Source organism: Monopterus albus, unplaced genomic scaffold (genome assembly GCF_001952655.1).
Source record: "Monopterus albus unplaced genomic scaffold, M_albus_1.0 scaffold223.1, whole genome shotgun sequence".
Lineage (NCBI taxonomy): Eukaryota > Metazoa > Chordata > Actinopteri > Synbranchiformes > Synbranchidae > Monopterus > Monopterus albus.
This window is the reverse complement of record NW_018128103.1, coordinates 3241-20349: the sequence shown is the minus strand read 5'-3', so window position 1 is coordinate 20349 and position 17109 is coordinate 3241. Positions and strand designations below refer to the sequence as shown.

The following is a 17109-nucleotide window of genomic DNA, read 5'->3' as shown; positions in this document are numbered from 1 at the left end:
CAAATTGATCTAATAAAAGTGAACGTAAACTGACTCAAATTTTATGGTTTGACTCCCAGATGGTGTCCCATATACCTGGTGGGTAGGAAGAGCCAATGAGAAGCACTTCTATTGGGGAGGTTCAGGACCAGGGATACAGAAATGTTCCTGTGGTATCGAACACAACTGCACTGATCCCAAACACAACTGCAACTGTGACGCTGATTTGCGCTCATGGTGAGTGGTCCAGTGCTCAGCAGCTTCTTATTTTTTGACTAGTTAATGTTACAGAGTTTGTATCTTCACACTGAACTCTGGTCCTTACCTTCATTAAACCAGAAAGAAAGAAAGCAGAAAAGTGCCAGCATTCAGCTTAGTAATGCTTTGGCTGATAACACCATTACTACATGACTGCTATATCCTATTGAGATAAAAGTAGGTTGTGGATTTGGTTTAGTACTTTTGGCATTTTCCAGCATACCAGTTTATACAAGGGCTTATTTGAAAGTAAAAGCAAACACAAATGCCAAAATTATTACCATGTCTTTCACTTTTAAACATTCATCACATATTGCAGAGTGTTGATGTGGTTCACATATGACTCACTGTATTTATTTCACTTTTTATTTTTTATTTTATTGGGACATGTCCTTACAAAAGCTGTGTGTACTGCATTCCCAGACAAGTCAGTGTAATAAGTAAAGTCATATGGCAAGATGTAAAATGTAATTTATTCTATTCACTTGCAAATTAGTTTCATGGTTAAACTGTTCCAAATGTCGTCTACTGTGATATAATCTTGAGTTGTTGTGCCCCTGTGTGTGTGTGTGTGTGTGTGTGTGTGTGTGCAGGAGGGAGGATGCAGGCCTACTGGTATATAAAGACCATTTGCCAGTCAGTCAGGTTGTTGTTGGTGATAAAAGAAGAGCTGGATCTGAAGCCAAACTGACTATAGGGCCACTCAGATGCCAAGGGGACCGTGAGTGCCTTACACACACACACACTCTCTCTCACACATACACACACGTACTTCTATTTTTGTGAGGACACTCATTGATATAATGCATTCCCTAATCTGAACCATCAGAACTAAATCCGAACCATAACCTTTCCCCTAACATCTAACCTAAATCTAATTCTAACCTGAACCCTAAAACTAAGTTTTAACCCTCAAAAAGATATTTCACAAAGTGAGGACCAGCCAAAATGTCCTCACTTTCCAAAAATGTCCTCACTTAGTAGCAAAAAATACTTGTTTGGTCTTCACTGTATAGCAAGTACAAGAACACTCACACACACTAATCACTCACCAGACACTATGAAATATTTCTCATAAGTAGAGAAACAAGAGTATTTTTATTGATGTCCTGCCGTTGCTGTCTGAAGGGAACTATTGGAATGCAGCCTCCTTCAACAGCCCTGCCTCCTACCTCCACTTCCCTTCCTTCAGAGGAGAAACCAGCACTGACATCTCCTTCTACTTTAAGACCTCCTCCACTCATGGAGTCTTTCTGGAGAACCTGGGAGCCACCAATTTCCTTCGCATTGAACTCAAAGGTGTGTATTTGTGTGTGCACTCTAGACAAGATGTTAGTATTTTATTGAGGACAATTAAATATTGAGTTTTGTAAAGATTTGTTAATGCAATCGATGCAGAGAGATGCTACAGTTTGTCAAAATGCATTTCTTCATATTGGGTTCACTTTATCAGAATTCTTCACACACTTGTCTTTACAACGTGCTGCTCAGCACAAGTTAGTCTCATATCCAAACTTAATTTAATGCAACCAAAACACTTGATCCACGTCTCAGGATCAGCTCTGCTGACACTGCTCAGGGTGGGCTGTAAACCACTCTGTGAAACAAAATATTCTTGATTCAACTTCAATGCCCATTTCCTCACTTGGCTCTGGTCTTTCAGGGGGGTCACCAAGGAATGAAACGAGGCACCTAGAGTTGTAAGGCCCCAGTGGCAGTTTATGTAACAGCAGAGGACATTTCTGTGGTCATAGTTATGTCTGGACCCTTTTAGGGTAGAGCCAGAGTCCTACACACATACAGTTTTGCAGACCTGTAGCCATAAAACTCTGCATCATAACCTGTTATCTCCAGATATACAGTATTAACCTGTTAATATACATTATGTCCTGTGACTTGTACTCATAACTTTAATCAAACACATAGGCTTGCAGTTACTTACCTTAAAACTCATCCAGATTGTATTTAACTCATGCATTCCTTTAAAAATCCATCCAAATATCGCCCTCCAGACATTTTTTGTCCCATTGAAACCCATTAAAATGCTATTTTTGATGCCATATTTATCCTACAATAAAGCAATGCACTGCGTTCTGTTCATAATGAATTTTGAAGTACTTGGTCCCAACTTGTAATTTTGGTAGTCATCCACCAGATGGTGACATGATTCCATTTTCGAAGCCTGCAGCCAAAACGAAACCAGAATGCACTTTTCCACCGTTTTTTTTCAAGGGTGACTTGTTAATAATGAATGGATTTGATAAAGTGCGTATCAGTGTTGATGTTATATTGATCCAGTGTGCGCCTCCTGTGTGTTTGTGCGACTTTACATCTGTGTGTTTGTAAGCGATTGGATGCACGCACGAAGATGTTCTAACAGCGTAAAATGAACCAAATAGGTTTGTGTGTCTCCAAATTCATAACTATTTTCCCTTAGAAGGTCACACTCTTTGTTTTTTTTATCAAATTCATGAGAATTGAGTCACAACATGGCTGCTGATGCAGGATCGGCTCTCCTCGGCCACCGTCGGCTGTGCTCGGGGTCACTGCAGGGTCACTTCCCTGTTTAGCAGTTCCTTGAAACATGAGCCGAATGGGTGCTCCTACAAGTGAACAGACGTGCGATTTCAGAAATGTACAGCCATGCATAGACTTCCTCTATATTACATCAATAATGATACACACTTTATACTGTATACTGTATCATTTTCACACGTAGGAGCACCCACTTGGCTCATGTTTCAACCCATACAGTGTATATACGGAAAGCGCAGCGGACGGTGGTCGAGCAGAGCCGATCCAACTGGGGCCTGGATTGAGGAAGGCTTGTTGCTCTTTGAGAAAATGGAACCAAAAGCACAAGATCAAACGGGAAACTCAGTAGTGGGTAAAATAAATTAATGCAAGAGTTTAATGCAAATTTTCAAGATGAATCCCACTTTTATTTTATTGTTCCTCAGTTTCCTGAATTGTATCCACATTTCCCTCACTTGCATTTTTTTCCCCTTGTCTTAGTCCCACTCACGTAAGGTGCAAGGAGAAACTGAGGAGAGAGGAACTGAGGAAACACATTTTAACTGACATGAGATGTCCTTTTATCCTTTCATTCATGTGAAGTGTCCAATCACAAACCGATTTCCAATAAAGGGATGTGTTAATCCATAACAGACTTCTGCCAAGGATGCACTCGTGTATCCTCAGCTTTAGCTCCTCTAGGAAACATCTTCACTCCTTAGAGCAGAAATAAGATTTTTGGTACATCCTTCATCATGGTGGACCTGAACAACTTCCGGGTTGGGCAAGGATTGAGAAATGATAAAATAAGGGAATTGGGATCACCTCTTATTTCTGCTCTGAGGAGAGAAGAGGCTACCTGGAGGAGCTATGACTGAGGATACATGAGTGTATCCTTCGTGGAAGTGTGTTACAGATTGACATGCCGCTTTGTCAGAAATTGCACACTTCACATGAAGGATCAGAGGAAAGGACATCTCATGTCAGTTAAAATGCGTTTCCTTAGTTCATCTCTCCTCACACTTCACACTTTGAGCTTGCATCTTTTCGTCACATCTTACGTGGGTGAGACTAAGATGTGACGAAAAGACACAACTGATGGAAACAATACAATTAGGTGAATCTCAATTTGTTTAATCTGGCAGCTGGATGATTGTGAGTGGGGCGGCATAAGTACTGACAGACGAGGTGGCGAGGGGCAGGTGTGTGGAGGAGTGGCAGGTGGCAGTGGAGGGAAGTAAGGGCAGTACCTGAAAGTAAAGACAGCACAATTCGTACTGAGTACCAGAAAGGTGCAAAAACCAAAATAAGAGCAGGAAAACAGGAAATTGTGACAACATGTTGACTGAAATACTTAAATGTCATTTGCCCAAAGTACATGTGTTTTTCAAGCATTTTGTCTGTAATAACTCCAGAGAAAAAACGTGAAATCACAGATGAACTTTGTTGGTAGCGAAAAACTGATCTTGAAGTCGTAAAATGTTAATGTTTGATTTTTATCCTTGTGCTCCCAGGAAGCTCGGTGGTTGTTTTGTCTTTTGATGTGGGAAATGAGCGATTGGTGCTCAGTGTTCACTCCCCGATTCCTTTGAACGATGACCAATGGCATCGTGTGGAGGCTGAGAAAAATATCAAGGAGGCAGTGCTGCAGCTTAATGGACAATACAGAGACGTCAGACCCACGCCACCACAGGGACACACAAAACGGGAGTTCTCCAGTGAGCTATATGTTGGTAAGACACACACACACACACACACACACCATCATGCTGTTTACAGTGAGCTGAGACAGCCAAATAAATGCCCTTTTCTCTGGCTTTAGAAAGGGTGAAATTGAAAAAAAAAACACCTTGCATTAGTGGTTTGTATTGTGGCTTTCCACACATCAAGCAAATCACAACAGAGGTTGAAACACTAGTATACAGCTAGTATAAAAAGAGAATTGAGCTGAAACAAAGCATTAAATCCCTACAAACACCACAAATGGCAAAAATAATGGTCTCTACATATACAAATAAATGGCTGAACTAACAAGAAATACATATGGATGATGCCATGGTGCAGATAGGATGTCTGCAGATTGCTGGAGATTAGAATTGTAGCTGCCATGTGGCTTTCAGCAGCAGCAGTGTTACAGTCATAACAATCATAATTCTGAATCTAGTTTACAGTTGTAACAGAACACTCCCTGCCTGGCGTGACCACTATTAACTTCACTTAGTAGAGTCTGTCTTGGGGAAGGGAAGCAGAGCAGTCTCTGAAACTGATCATGAGAACAGCTTAATCCCATCTCCTTTAGACACTTAGACCTCTACCTTTCGAACGAGACTGTCCTTACTTATTTCTTTTTTGTTGCTCATCTTTGAGAATCCTAATGCTTTCTGGCTCCAGTTTGGGCTGTTTTGATTGGTAAGGGGGTGTTAAATCAGCAAAGAACCAGGAGTGTACTGGTGATGCTCCCACCCCAAACCATCAGCACAAGGCGAGGCCATGAGCTCAGCAGGGTGAGGTCTTCCAGGGCAGCAGGACAGCAGCATCCTTGTTATGGTTAAGTTAAACCTTCTCTTTTGTTGTTTGTTATGGTTTATTTTAATAAACTCGGAGATGCTGTATCTTCCTCTGAGCCCCTTTTGTATGGGGTACCGCAAGGCTCGGTCCTTGGACCCCTTCTTTTTTTCCCTTTACCTTCTTCCACTTGGTTCTATACTCAGGAATCACGGTGTTTCCTTTCATTTTTATGCGGATGATTGCCAGCTTTACCTACCGGTTAATAAGGCAAGCTCTTCTGTTAGCACACTTCTTGAATGTCTGGATGACATTAAATCTTGGCTTGCTTTTAACTTTTTAAAGCTGAATGAGGATAAGACTGAGGTGATTGTATTCGGTGATTCTGTTGGTTCACCATCTGTTGACTTGGGCTCATAGGCTCATTATAATCAAAAGAATATTTTAAATTTAGGTATTAAGATGGATCCAGATTTAAGATTCGACAGCCAAATTGCAGCTGTCATTAAATCAAGTTTCTTTCACCTCAGACAGTTGGCTAAAGTAAAAGCATTTGTCTCTAGACAGCATTTTGAGACGCTTATTCATGCTTTTATCACTTCCCGTTTGGACTATTGTAACTCATTGTATCTTGGGGTCGGTGAGTCTTCTATCACTCGCCTCCAGATGGTCCAAAATGCAGCAGCGCGTCTTGTTAACAGGTACAAGGAAATATGAGCATATCTCTCCAGTTTTGGCCTGCCTACATTGGTTACCTGTCTACTTTCGGGTCCATTACAAAATTTTACTCTTTGTTTTTAAATCCCTTCATGGCTCTGCACCATCCTACTTATCTGATTTGCTTCATTGGCATACACCCACACACTCTCTGAGGTCAGCAAATCAGTTTCTCTTGAGTGTCCCAAGAACAAAGCGTAAGCTTAGAGGTGATCGAGCCTTCGCAGTTGCTGGTCCTAAACTCTGGAATGATTTACCGCTGTCCATTAGACAAGCCTCTACCCTGTCTGTTTTTAAGTCTCTTTTAAAAACTCATTTATTTTCCCTGGCATTTTGATATTTTATTTTTGTGTTGATTTTAGTCATTTTTTATTGATTATATTTTATATTGTTGTTTATGGGTTTATAATTTATACTGTTTTACTGCAATGTACAGCACTTTGGTCCACTCTGGTTGTTTTTTAGTGCTTTATAAATAAAGTTGGTATGGTATGGTATGGTAGTTGATTGTTGGGACTGAAACAGTTTGGGGTCGGCCCCTGACCTTGAATGGAGGAACCCGACCAAATATGTGGTGTGTTCCCCTCCTAAACAGCTCCCAGACACTGAGGAGGGACCTTGTCTAAGAGGTGTCAACAGTCCAGTTATGCTATATGTAGTTAAGTGAAAGGAAACAGTGACCTGGCTTTCCTCCCCCATGCTGTGCACCCTATAGTGACGCCAAGAGTGACCCCAAATTGCATACCCCAGCTGCTAGGGACAGGGCAGAGCATCCCCTAATACAACCCCTGGTTTGCTGATAGTTGACAGGGGATAATGTGCTGAGTATCTAGATTGCGAGACAGAACAGGATATTCAACATGGAAATGCACAGTCACTAAGAATAAACAAACACTTCGCTAGCTATTTTTTGGATTTTATAACCCACAGTTAGTATTATACAAGCAATCTATTGAAACCGCAACCTGCTGCCAATAACTAGAATGGACCTGTAACATACTGGAAGAATTATCAGACCTAGAATCATTCATGGACCATTACTACGTTCACTGCTGAATGGATACAGCCAGTACAACCCATCCACAAATGACACTGAGATCAGTGTTCTTGTATCCATCAATTAAAAACCTGATTTACTGGTCACACTTCATGATGAAATAAAAGAACTCACTGAAAAGTTGGAACAGTCAAACAACTCTCCAAACATCCGACAAAACCCTCAGTGGAAAAATGGACTCCGTCGTGAAAGAAAACAGAATAATGAAAGAAACGATACTGGACATAAGGACTGTTGGTGACCTCTCTCATGCTTTCTCTTTTGTGATAATGAATGTGTTCTTAAATTTGAGAAATGTGAAAACCACATTAAAAGTTGTGATAAAATATTTAAAAGAACTAAGAAGTGTTTGATAGAAGCTGATATAAATCTGCCTTTTTACATATAACTCAGTCACTGCAAGAAAGACTCCTTCCTTTTAACAATGGAAATGTTATCCTAAATATGAAAATGCAAAGATCTATGATTCAAAATGTGTGAACTGTTCCAGGAGAGTACAAGAAATATTTATAGTGTGTGCAGTTTAAATCTGCATAAGCCTATGCAATGTCAAGTCTAGTACTGTAATTTCCGTACTATTGAGTGCACCTGAATATAAGCGGCACCCACTAAATTTAAAAAGAAAAAAATGTTTGTACATATATAGGCTGCACTTGTCTATAAGCCGCAGGTATACACAAAGATTTTTATAACTTTTAATTAAATAAATGCTTTTTCCAAACAGTGCCTGCAATGCGGCTGGTTAAAAAAATAAAAAATACAGTAGCCTACCAGAAAAGTCATTGATCACTATCTTCATCTTCCTCCTGCGCTGTGTGAGCCATGGTGAACAGCAGAAGTTACAGACCACATATAATTATCATTAGACCAAGACAGTTATCATAAGACTAATTCATAAAACAAACTCAAAAGATTATCTCATGCAAAGCTGCACCCAGAGATAGGGCATGAACGTTTCACAGTGCAGTTCTAAAGACTGACCAAAATGTCCTCACTCCCGTACTATACAGTAACATTCGAGCTGGTTCTCTAACTGCTGGCCATATAATTACACACGTACAGTATACACACACTGTAGTGTTCTCCACAGCTCTCACTCATAATTTCACACACTCCAGTCTTTGTCCTCTGTGCTGTTTTACTTCAAACCATGATGAACAAACTGTATTAGATGATGAAACTGGTTTATTTGCACTGAAGATGGACTCATGACGTCCAGTTGTGAAGGAAAGTATGGTTTTGTTGTCTTTAAAGATTTACTGGCTGTATCTATCACAAGAAATCAAAGTCTAGGTTGAGCACCCAGTCAGTCCATCCTCTCATGACTGCAGCAACAGTGAACCCAGTACCTGGGGAACTGCTAATGATAAAATGGCTTTACCAGTGACTGGTGACCATCTGAACATTAAGTAAAACCCTGATCAATTCAACATGGTTACATGATACTTCCTGTAGAGATGCCTGAGTGCATCAGTGCACAGAAAGGTGAGTAAAATGCTGGAGACAAGGCAGGACCACTCAGGAGGCCAGGGTGGGACACCCAAAAGACAAGGACCCAGGGGAAACAAACTGAACCGAAGAGAAACTAAAGCAACTGACCAGACAGCCCCATCTGAACCAAGCTGTAGAAACAGTGTGGACAGGAAGAGACCAGGCAGAGGAAGATCAGGATCAGAGGAGCTGAATAAAGGGAATGAGCATAGCTCTGACAGGAATTTGAATAAAGAAACTCAGTCAGAAAACTGGAGAAACGGTTATCAATAGACATCCTTTCTATGTGTACTATCTGTGCCACTGTATACAGCACACGCAGATGAATGCTACTGCACTTACCAGGTTTGTGATCTCCTGAGACAGTTACTTCAAGGAACTGACCATTAATAGCAAATGGTTTTAGTTGGACTTGGTGGGAAAAGCTGTCCTGTTTGAAGAAGCTTTCAGTGAGTCTGAGCATCAATGAGGGCTTGGCTGAAGAGCTGAACCCCCATTAAACAACAAAGTGAAATCCGCAGCACTAAAACAGCCCACATTAAGAGGCTGTTGGACTGTCAGGAGCTGATGGTGAGAAGTGTCTACACTGTTGTTGAGCTGCTGACTTTGAAGCATAAACAAACAACTGGAGACTATGCCTGAACTAATGCACCGTTTCACATTGTATTTTCCAGGTGCCTCAAGTGGTCAGAGGGGTTTCCTGGGCTGCATGCGAGCTCTGAAGATTGATGGTGTGACCTTTGACCTGGAGCAAAGAGCAAAGGTGACTCCAGGGGTGAATCCAGGCTGCCAGGGTCACTGCAGTAGCTATGGGATGCACTGCAAGAACAGAGGGAAGTGTGTGGAGCAGTACAATGGATACTCCTGTGACTGCTCCCTCACTGCATATGATGGACGCTTCTGCACTGATGGTACGACTTCCAACACTGACTGGGGCTAGATTAGATTATACCGGGTTAGATTAGGTAAAATAATCTTTTATTAGATTAGTTTAGATGCAGAAAAGAATGATCATCACTTTTATAGTGTGTTTGATTTATTCTCCTCCTGTAGTCACTGTTTCGGTATATGTGTTTGTTAGATGTAGGTGGCTACTTTGAGACAGGAACACTGGTGCGTTATGACTTCGTGCAGGAGGCGGGACCATTTGCCTTGCGAGACGCGAAGAGCCTATCAGGTGTTGGTGTTCCTTTTGAGTCCAACCTGACCCAGGAGGAGCTTGTGTTCAGCTTCAGCACCTCCAGCACCCCTAGCATTCTGGTCTACATCAGCTCCAAGACTCAGGACTACTTGGCTGTGGTCCTCAGGCACAATGGTGGGTTTATCAACATTCTATCCAATTTTACATTTATTGTTTAGTTTTATATACAAAGATATATTTTGTGAGCTGCTGTTACATTATTATCCTGTGTTAAAACATACTTTGTCTGTGTATATGCATGTGTGTGTGTGTGTCCAGGCACTCTCCAGATCCGCTACAGTCTCGGGGGGTTAGCTGAACCTTACACCATAGATGTCGACCACCGTAACATGGCCAATGGACAGCCACACTCTGTCAACCTAACTAGGAACTTAAGGGAGATACACCTACAGGTCAGGGCTTCCTGCCTCTACAGAATTACCTGACCTTTTATATAGTTATTGCTGATACTTTATGCTGCAAATAAGTAGACAATAGGGTGTCAGAAAGTTCAACAATTTGGGAAATATGATTATTTTCCTTTTCAGAGAGGGAGACGTTCAGCTGGATATTGGCCTCATGTCTTTACGTTCAGTACGGAGCTGGAACAGGGTGTGGTTAGCTTAGCAAAGCATAAAGACTGGAAGCAGAATATAAAAATACACCCACCAGCATCTCTAATCTTGCAATCATTTGCATGTAGCATTTTCTTTGCAAACAAGCATATTTCCCAAAATGTTGCTCTGTTTCTTTCAAATATTGTGTTATAGGCCGTGGCTTCATTTATAACAGGGCTTTGATACTTGATGAGTGGTTCTTGGTGGTAACAGTACCAGAGCAGATTAGAGCCAAAGTTATTGATGTTCAACTCATCACGCTTCTGTTCCCCTGTCCATATTCTCCAGCTGGACCACTACCCGGTGTCCACATATACCCTGCCTGAGGCCTCCGACACCCAGTTCAACTTAGTCAAAAGTATCTTTCTTGGAAAGGTCTTTGGTAAGTGTGTAGATGAGTAGAAATGTGTGTGTGGATCCTACTTAGATATCCTGTCCAGATGGTGTATGTGTGCTTTTTTCTTTTCCTATTCCACTGTTTTAAGTACCAGTCACCTATAGATTTTCAGTTTGCTCTTAAATTTACACAATTCACTGGTGAACCGGGTGTCATGATGTCTCATGATTTACCAATAGATATTTTCATATTACAGAATAATTTTAGGGAAATTGGGTTTAGTTACAAGGAGGTTGGCAAATTAATATCAACTTAATCTGAGGGACTGACCTTCATATGTCTACCCGGGCAGCACGGTGGCGCGGTGGGTAGTGCCGTTGCCTCACAGCGAGAAGGTTCTGGGTTTGCGACCTTTCTGTGCAGAGTTTGCATGTTCTCCCCGTGCTTGCGTGGGTTCTCTCTGGGTACTCTGGCTTCTTCCCACTGTCCAAAGACATGCTGCATAGGTTGATTGGTGACTCTAAATTGCATGTAGGAGTGGCTGTGTGTGTGTGTGTGGTTGTTCGTCTGCATGTTGGCCCTGTGATGGACCAGCGACCCGTCCAGGGTGTACCCCGCCTTTTGCCCGATGTCGACTGGGATTGGCTTCATCCCCCTCGTGACCCCATTCGGGACTAAGTGGTATAGAAAATGAGATGAGATGTTTAGAGAGACTGTATCCACTGTCCTTTTGATAGGTGGGTAATACTGTGGACTGCAAAGCAAGTTTAGAGATTAACTCATTCCCTTTATTAGAATAGCTTGACTGCATTGTCAGTGATTTTATGCACAATAAAATGCAATACATTATTAAAGTATGTGAAGAATTTTGAAGCTGTTTACTTATTGCTCACATGAATGATAATATAAACAGACATATACAGTGGGTACGGAAAGTATTCAGACCCCCTTAAATTTTTCACTCATGTATATTGCAGCCATATGATAAAATCATTTAAGTTCATTTTTTTCCTCATTAATGTACACACAGCACCCCATATTGACAGAAAAACACAGAATGTTTGACATTTTTGCAGATTTATTAAAAAAGAAAAACTGAAATATCACATGGTCATAAGTATTCAGACCCTTTGCTGTGACACTCATATATTTAACTTAGGTGCTGTCCATTTCTTCTGATCATCCCTGAGATGGTTCTACACCTTCATTTGAGTCCAGCTGTGTTTGATTATACTGATTGGACGTGATTAGGAAAGCCACACACCTGTCTATATAAGACCCTACAGCTCACAGTGCATGTCAGAGCAAATGAGAATCATGAGGTCAAAGGAACTGCCTGAAGAGCTCAGAGACAGAATTGTGGCAAGGCACAGATCTGGCCAAGGTTACAAAAAAATTTCTGCTGCACTTAAGGTTCCTAAGAGCACAGTGGCCTCCATAATCCTTAAATGGAAGACGTTTGGGACGACCAGAACCCTTCCTAGGGCTGGCCGTCTGGCCAAACTGAGCTATCGGGGGAGAAGAGCCTTGGTGAGAGAGGTACAGAAGAACCCAAAGATGACTGTGGCTGAGCTCCAGAGATGCAGTCGGGAGATGGGAGAAAGTTGTAGAAAGTCAACCATCACTGCAGCCCTCCACCAGTCGGGGCTTTATGGCAGAGTGGCCCGACGGAAGCCTCTCCTCAGTGCAAGACACATGAAAGCCTGCATGGAGTTTGCTAAAAAACACCTGAAGGACTCCAAGATGGTGAGAAATAAGATTCTCTGGTCTGATGAGACCAAGATAGAACTTTTTGGCCTTAATTCTAAGCGGTATGTGTGGAGAAAACCAGGCACTGCTCATCACCTGTCCAATACAGTCCCAACAGTGAAGCATGGTGGTGGCAGCATCATGCTATGGGGGTGTTTTTCAGCTGCAGGGACAGGACGACTGGTTGCAATCGAGGGAAGGATGAATGCGGCCAAGTACAGGGATATCCTGGACGAAAACCTTCTCCAGAGTGCTCAGGACCTCAGACTGGGCCGAAGGTTCACCTTCCAACAAGACAATGACCCTAAGCACACAGCTAAAATAATGAAGGAGTGGCTTCACAACAACTCTGTGACTGTTCTTGAATGGCCCAGCCAGAGCCCTGACTTAAACCCAATTGAGCATCTCTGGAGAGACCTGAAAATGGCTGTCCACCCACGTTTACCATCCAACCTGACAGAACTGGCGAGGATCTGCAAGGAGGAATGGCAGAGGATCCCCAAATGCAGGTGTGAAAAACTTGTTGCATCATTCCCAAAAAGACTCATGGCTGTATTAGCTCAAAAGGGTGCTTCTACTAAATACTGAGCAAAGGGTCTGAATACTTATGACCATGTGATATTTCAGTTTTTCTTTTTTAATAAATCTGCAAAAATGTCAAAAATTCTGTGTTTTTCTGTCAATATGGGGTGCTGTGTGTACATTAATGAGGAAAAAAATGAACTTAAATGATTTTAGCATATGGCTGCAATATAACAAAGAGTGAAAAATTTAAGGGGGTCTGAATACTTTCCGTACCCACTGTAAGTGTTGAAATTCTCCTACTTGTCATGAAACCGTTTGAGAAACCACTTGATCATTGTGGAATCTGCTGTCTTTCTTGTAGAAACAGGGAAGATTGACCCCATCCTAATCGAGCGCTACAACACACCGGGCTTTGTGGGCTGTCTGTCAAGAGTTCAGCTGAACAGCGTGGCACCACTGAAAGCTGCGCTGCGCTCAGGCCTGGCAGCACCTGTCAGCACCCATGGGATTCTGGTCCCATCCAACTGTGGTGCTTCACCCTTGACCATCTCCCCCATGGCTTCAGCTAGTGACCCCTGGCACATAGAAGGTGGTAGAGACACATGATGAGATGCCAAAAGTCCCAAAGATTTGAGATTTTATGTCAGAACTCAAACAGATAACAAATGTTTGTTTTGTCTACAGCTGGAGCTGCTTTCCCTTTCAGTGAGGACAAAGCCAGTGGTGACAGAGTGGATCGCAACTCTGCCATAATCGGGGGTAAATCTTCAGTTCAGCTTTTGAAGAATGAATGGAGTCTGATCAGTCCACAAGAGCTCCACTCACTGCTTTGTTTTTTCACCTTCTTAGACAGAGCCTGTCTTTCTTCAGCAGCACCATTACACAGTAATACACAAACACTGGTCTAAAAGTGATACCACACACCATTTTGGAAATCTTTCCTCATGCCATCTGACCCGGAGTCCGACAAGGTTTAGTTTAGCTCGGTGTGTCAGACTTTGGTGTTGCTGCTTACCACCCATTTTTCTGTCTTTTGTTTCTTCCATCAACATAGATTTTTAAGTCTATTGACTTCATAAAGAAGCACACACACACACACATATAGAAGGAAACATGGAAAATGCATAGTCTAAACACAGGGGACAGTACACTGGATGAAGATTCAAGCAATCCAACAAGAACATAAACTGAACACATTGCTGTATTAAAAGAGAAATGGGTATCCATCAAAGACACAGTTTGTCCTAATAAATTATGCTGCTGGTTTAGTAGCAAAGGCAAAGAAACAAGGGCTTTACAACTGCAGAGTTGTTGCTGTAAGTATGCTACCGTTCGGATGACAGCTATGTGTGACTTAACCTGAAAGAGGCTGGTGATCTGGTTTCAATATTCCAAGTCCTCTTGATCAACTTTGACTCGTGATGAGTCATAACACCTTCTGTTATGTTAAACTGATTTACATAAATCACAAACTCATTGTTTTTCACATTCTTTTGCGCTTTATTTTTCTCTCGCATGTTGGTTACAAAAACCAAAGCAAGACTAAGGGGGCCTTCACAGGTCCACTCAATTTGTGACCTCACACAGGCCCTAATCGGGTCTGGTATGGTCCTGTTTCATAACTGCATGTCTCTGTCTCTAACACCTGACTGGATCCAACTGGGGTCTTGATCAGCTCCAATCATTGATATAGCTAATGTTCTCCACTGCTGTTGCAGTTTGGGTTCACTACATATTAGATCAGATCTTGTGGATTGGTTGAAGTGAATTCATGCTCAATGAATTTCAGATGGGGTTTCCACTCCAATGAATGTTGGAGGCTGTGCCCCTTATTTATTTGAGTGTTGCTAATAAAATGTACCATGTGTAAAAGACCTTAACCTTATGGAGAAAAAGCAAAACAAAACAACCCCCCCAAGATTGTTGTTCTTGATCAGAACAGTTTTACCAATGGCTGATGTTGTGAAACTGCTGCAGGGGCACTCCACTGTTTTGACAATGGTGGCCAATTTACTAATGATGAGCAGTACTACTCAGCTAATGAAAAGTTGTGTAATGCATGAATCTCTCTTGTGAGTGCAGATTTAAGAACAGAAGATTGCACATTTCAACTTCTCAGCTTACTGTTATTAATTATTGCTTTTTTGTTTTCTTTCCAGGCATCATCTCCATGGTGATCTTCACCGTCCTGTGCATGATGGTGCTTGTGATCCGTCATATGTTCCGTCATAAAGGCTCCTACCACACTAATGAGGCCAAAGGGGCGGAGTCAGCAGACTGTGCTGACGCAGCGATCATCGTCAATGATCCGGCCTTTACTGAAACCATTGACGAGAGCAAGAAGGAGTGGTTCATCTGAACCACCCTCAACAGCATAGACACATGACATTAGGATGTATGTAGTTTTCTAAGCATAGGGAGTAGTAGTGAGGTGACCACCCAAGGAACCTTGAGGAAGTGCTGAGTGGCTTATTTAAAAACTTTACAGACAATGGACACCATGGCATTACAGCATGGGTATTAAAGCACAGAACACAGCACTGCCTGGCAGAGCCTGTGTGAAGATGTGGAGCAGTTTATTTTAGCTTTCTTTATAATGGACAGTGTGACAACCTTCAGATTGGGTAGAGGACAGTGCCATAAAGTTACAGGCCTCTGATGAATGAGCATGTCAGTATTTATTTTTTGATTTTCTTTCATATAATTTGGTTTTAGTTTTATTTATTTATTTAGAAGTAATATTTTTCATAAAACGTATTACTTTGCATTTATTTATTTGTGTTGATGAATTTTTTATGCCTTTGTATGCTGTGCCGGTCATGCATTCAGTTTGAAAATGATGGCATTAATGGTAATAATTATAAATCCATTAATCACAGGATTCCTCCATGTTTGTAGCAATGCTAATACATGTGTAATTTTTAAAATAATGAATGTTGTGTTTAATCCTTTGCCTTATTTTATTTTCTGTCAGCAATGTTTCATTTTAGCCTTAAGACTGAAATCTCTGTTGTGTCTCTGTGTGTGTGTGTGGGTCTGTGTAAACTGACTGGCTTGCTTGTCTGTTAAGGAGATTTAGCCATGACTTTGTCTACATCATTTGGACTAAAAACTGATGAAAAGGGAACACCACACATCTATTTGTTTTGTCTCTTAATGGCTTTAGAGCACTGATTGTTGAACTTCTGGGGGATTGTACTATTTATGTTATTGTTTTTGTTGCTACCAAACGAGTTCAGGCGTGTGTTCAGCTTTTGAAGAATGAACTGAGTCTTGTCAGTCCACAACAGCTTTGTTTGTTTGTTTCAGATTTTTGAGGGAGAGGTTGTCTTTCATCAGCAAATACCAGTACACAATATTAAAAAAACATATATTAAGGTTTCATGGTACTATATGAGGCACGTCACAAATTTTGGAAATCCTCTCTTGTGCCATTTGACCCAGGGTCAGTCAAGGTTTATATATATATATATACTGTCAAAAGAATTTTCAAAGAAGCAACGAAGTCACTGAAATCTTTCAATAAGAAATTGGTTTACTTGCAGCAAAGAGACAAGTCAGCATAGGCATACAGAGTTGTCTGAATGAGCTTAGTCTAAACATCACAATATATAGGACAAAAGGAACTCTCTAGAGACGCATCCCAGGTGTTAATCAGGTTGTAAAAAAAGATTTGCAGAGGGAAAGTGAACTTGAAAGGCTTTTGCCCTGATGCCCCCTAAGACACTGCACAATCTGTTGTCTGTTTATCTCCACAGTGTATGGCCGGAACGGTTTATGGCTGGCTCCTTTAAGTCTGGGATGCCATCTGGTTGAACATATAACAACACACAAAGTACTATAACAGAGATAGAGCATGTCCTTCAGTTCACACAAGCAGTGTCTCACAGGTCCCTGTGATCTGTAGTCTGTTCTGAAAGGTTAAAATTCATTGAATAACATATGTTGGTTAATATATTGATTAGAACACAGTTTAAAACATACTTAATGTAATTTTCATGACATATACGTACTGTATATCTAGTGCCTCTCTATGGGATTTGGACACAGCTTCTCTACTCTGCTAATATACAGTAGATGGAGCTAGGATAGTGGTTTCCTGCTGCTTGACATCTTTGTGCTGTGCTAGGCTTAATACCACCTAGACACTTGTACTAGATGAGAAACAAAACTGATACAG

The 17109-nt window shown here is 41.4% G+C and overlaps 1 protein-coding gene across 2 annotated transcripts in view; it reads left to right on the top strand.

Moving 5' to 3' along the window:
- cntnap2b (contactin associated protein 2b) overlaps positions 1-16448 on the top strand; it is a 42841-nt gene extending 26393 nt beyond the window's left edge. For both annotated transcript variants that reach the window (XM_020619620.1, XM_020619621.1), the window contains 11 exons: positions 60-216; positions 831-958; positions 1366-1536; positions 4266-4484; positions 9196-9432; positions 9603-9836; positions 9981-10114; positions 10607-10700; positions 13291-13518; positions 13614-13688; positions 15089-16448. In XM_020619620.1, coding sequence (XP_020475276.1) covers positions 60-216; positions 831-958; positions 1366-1536; positions 4266-4484; positions 9196-9432; positions 9603-9836; positions 9981-10114; positions 10607-10700; positions 13291-13518; positions 13614-13688; positions 15089-15288 — 1877 coding nt within the window. In that variant the 3' untranslated portion in view covers positions 15289-16448. The remainder of the gene's footprint in view (positions 1-59; positions 217-830; positions 959-1365; positions 1537-4265; positions 4485-9195; positions 9433-9602; positions 9837-9980; positions 10115-10606; positions 10701-13290; positions 13519-13613; positions 13689-15088) is intronic.
- Positions 16449-17109: the final 661 nt, after the last annotated feature.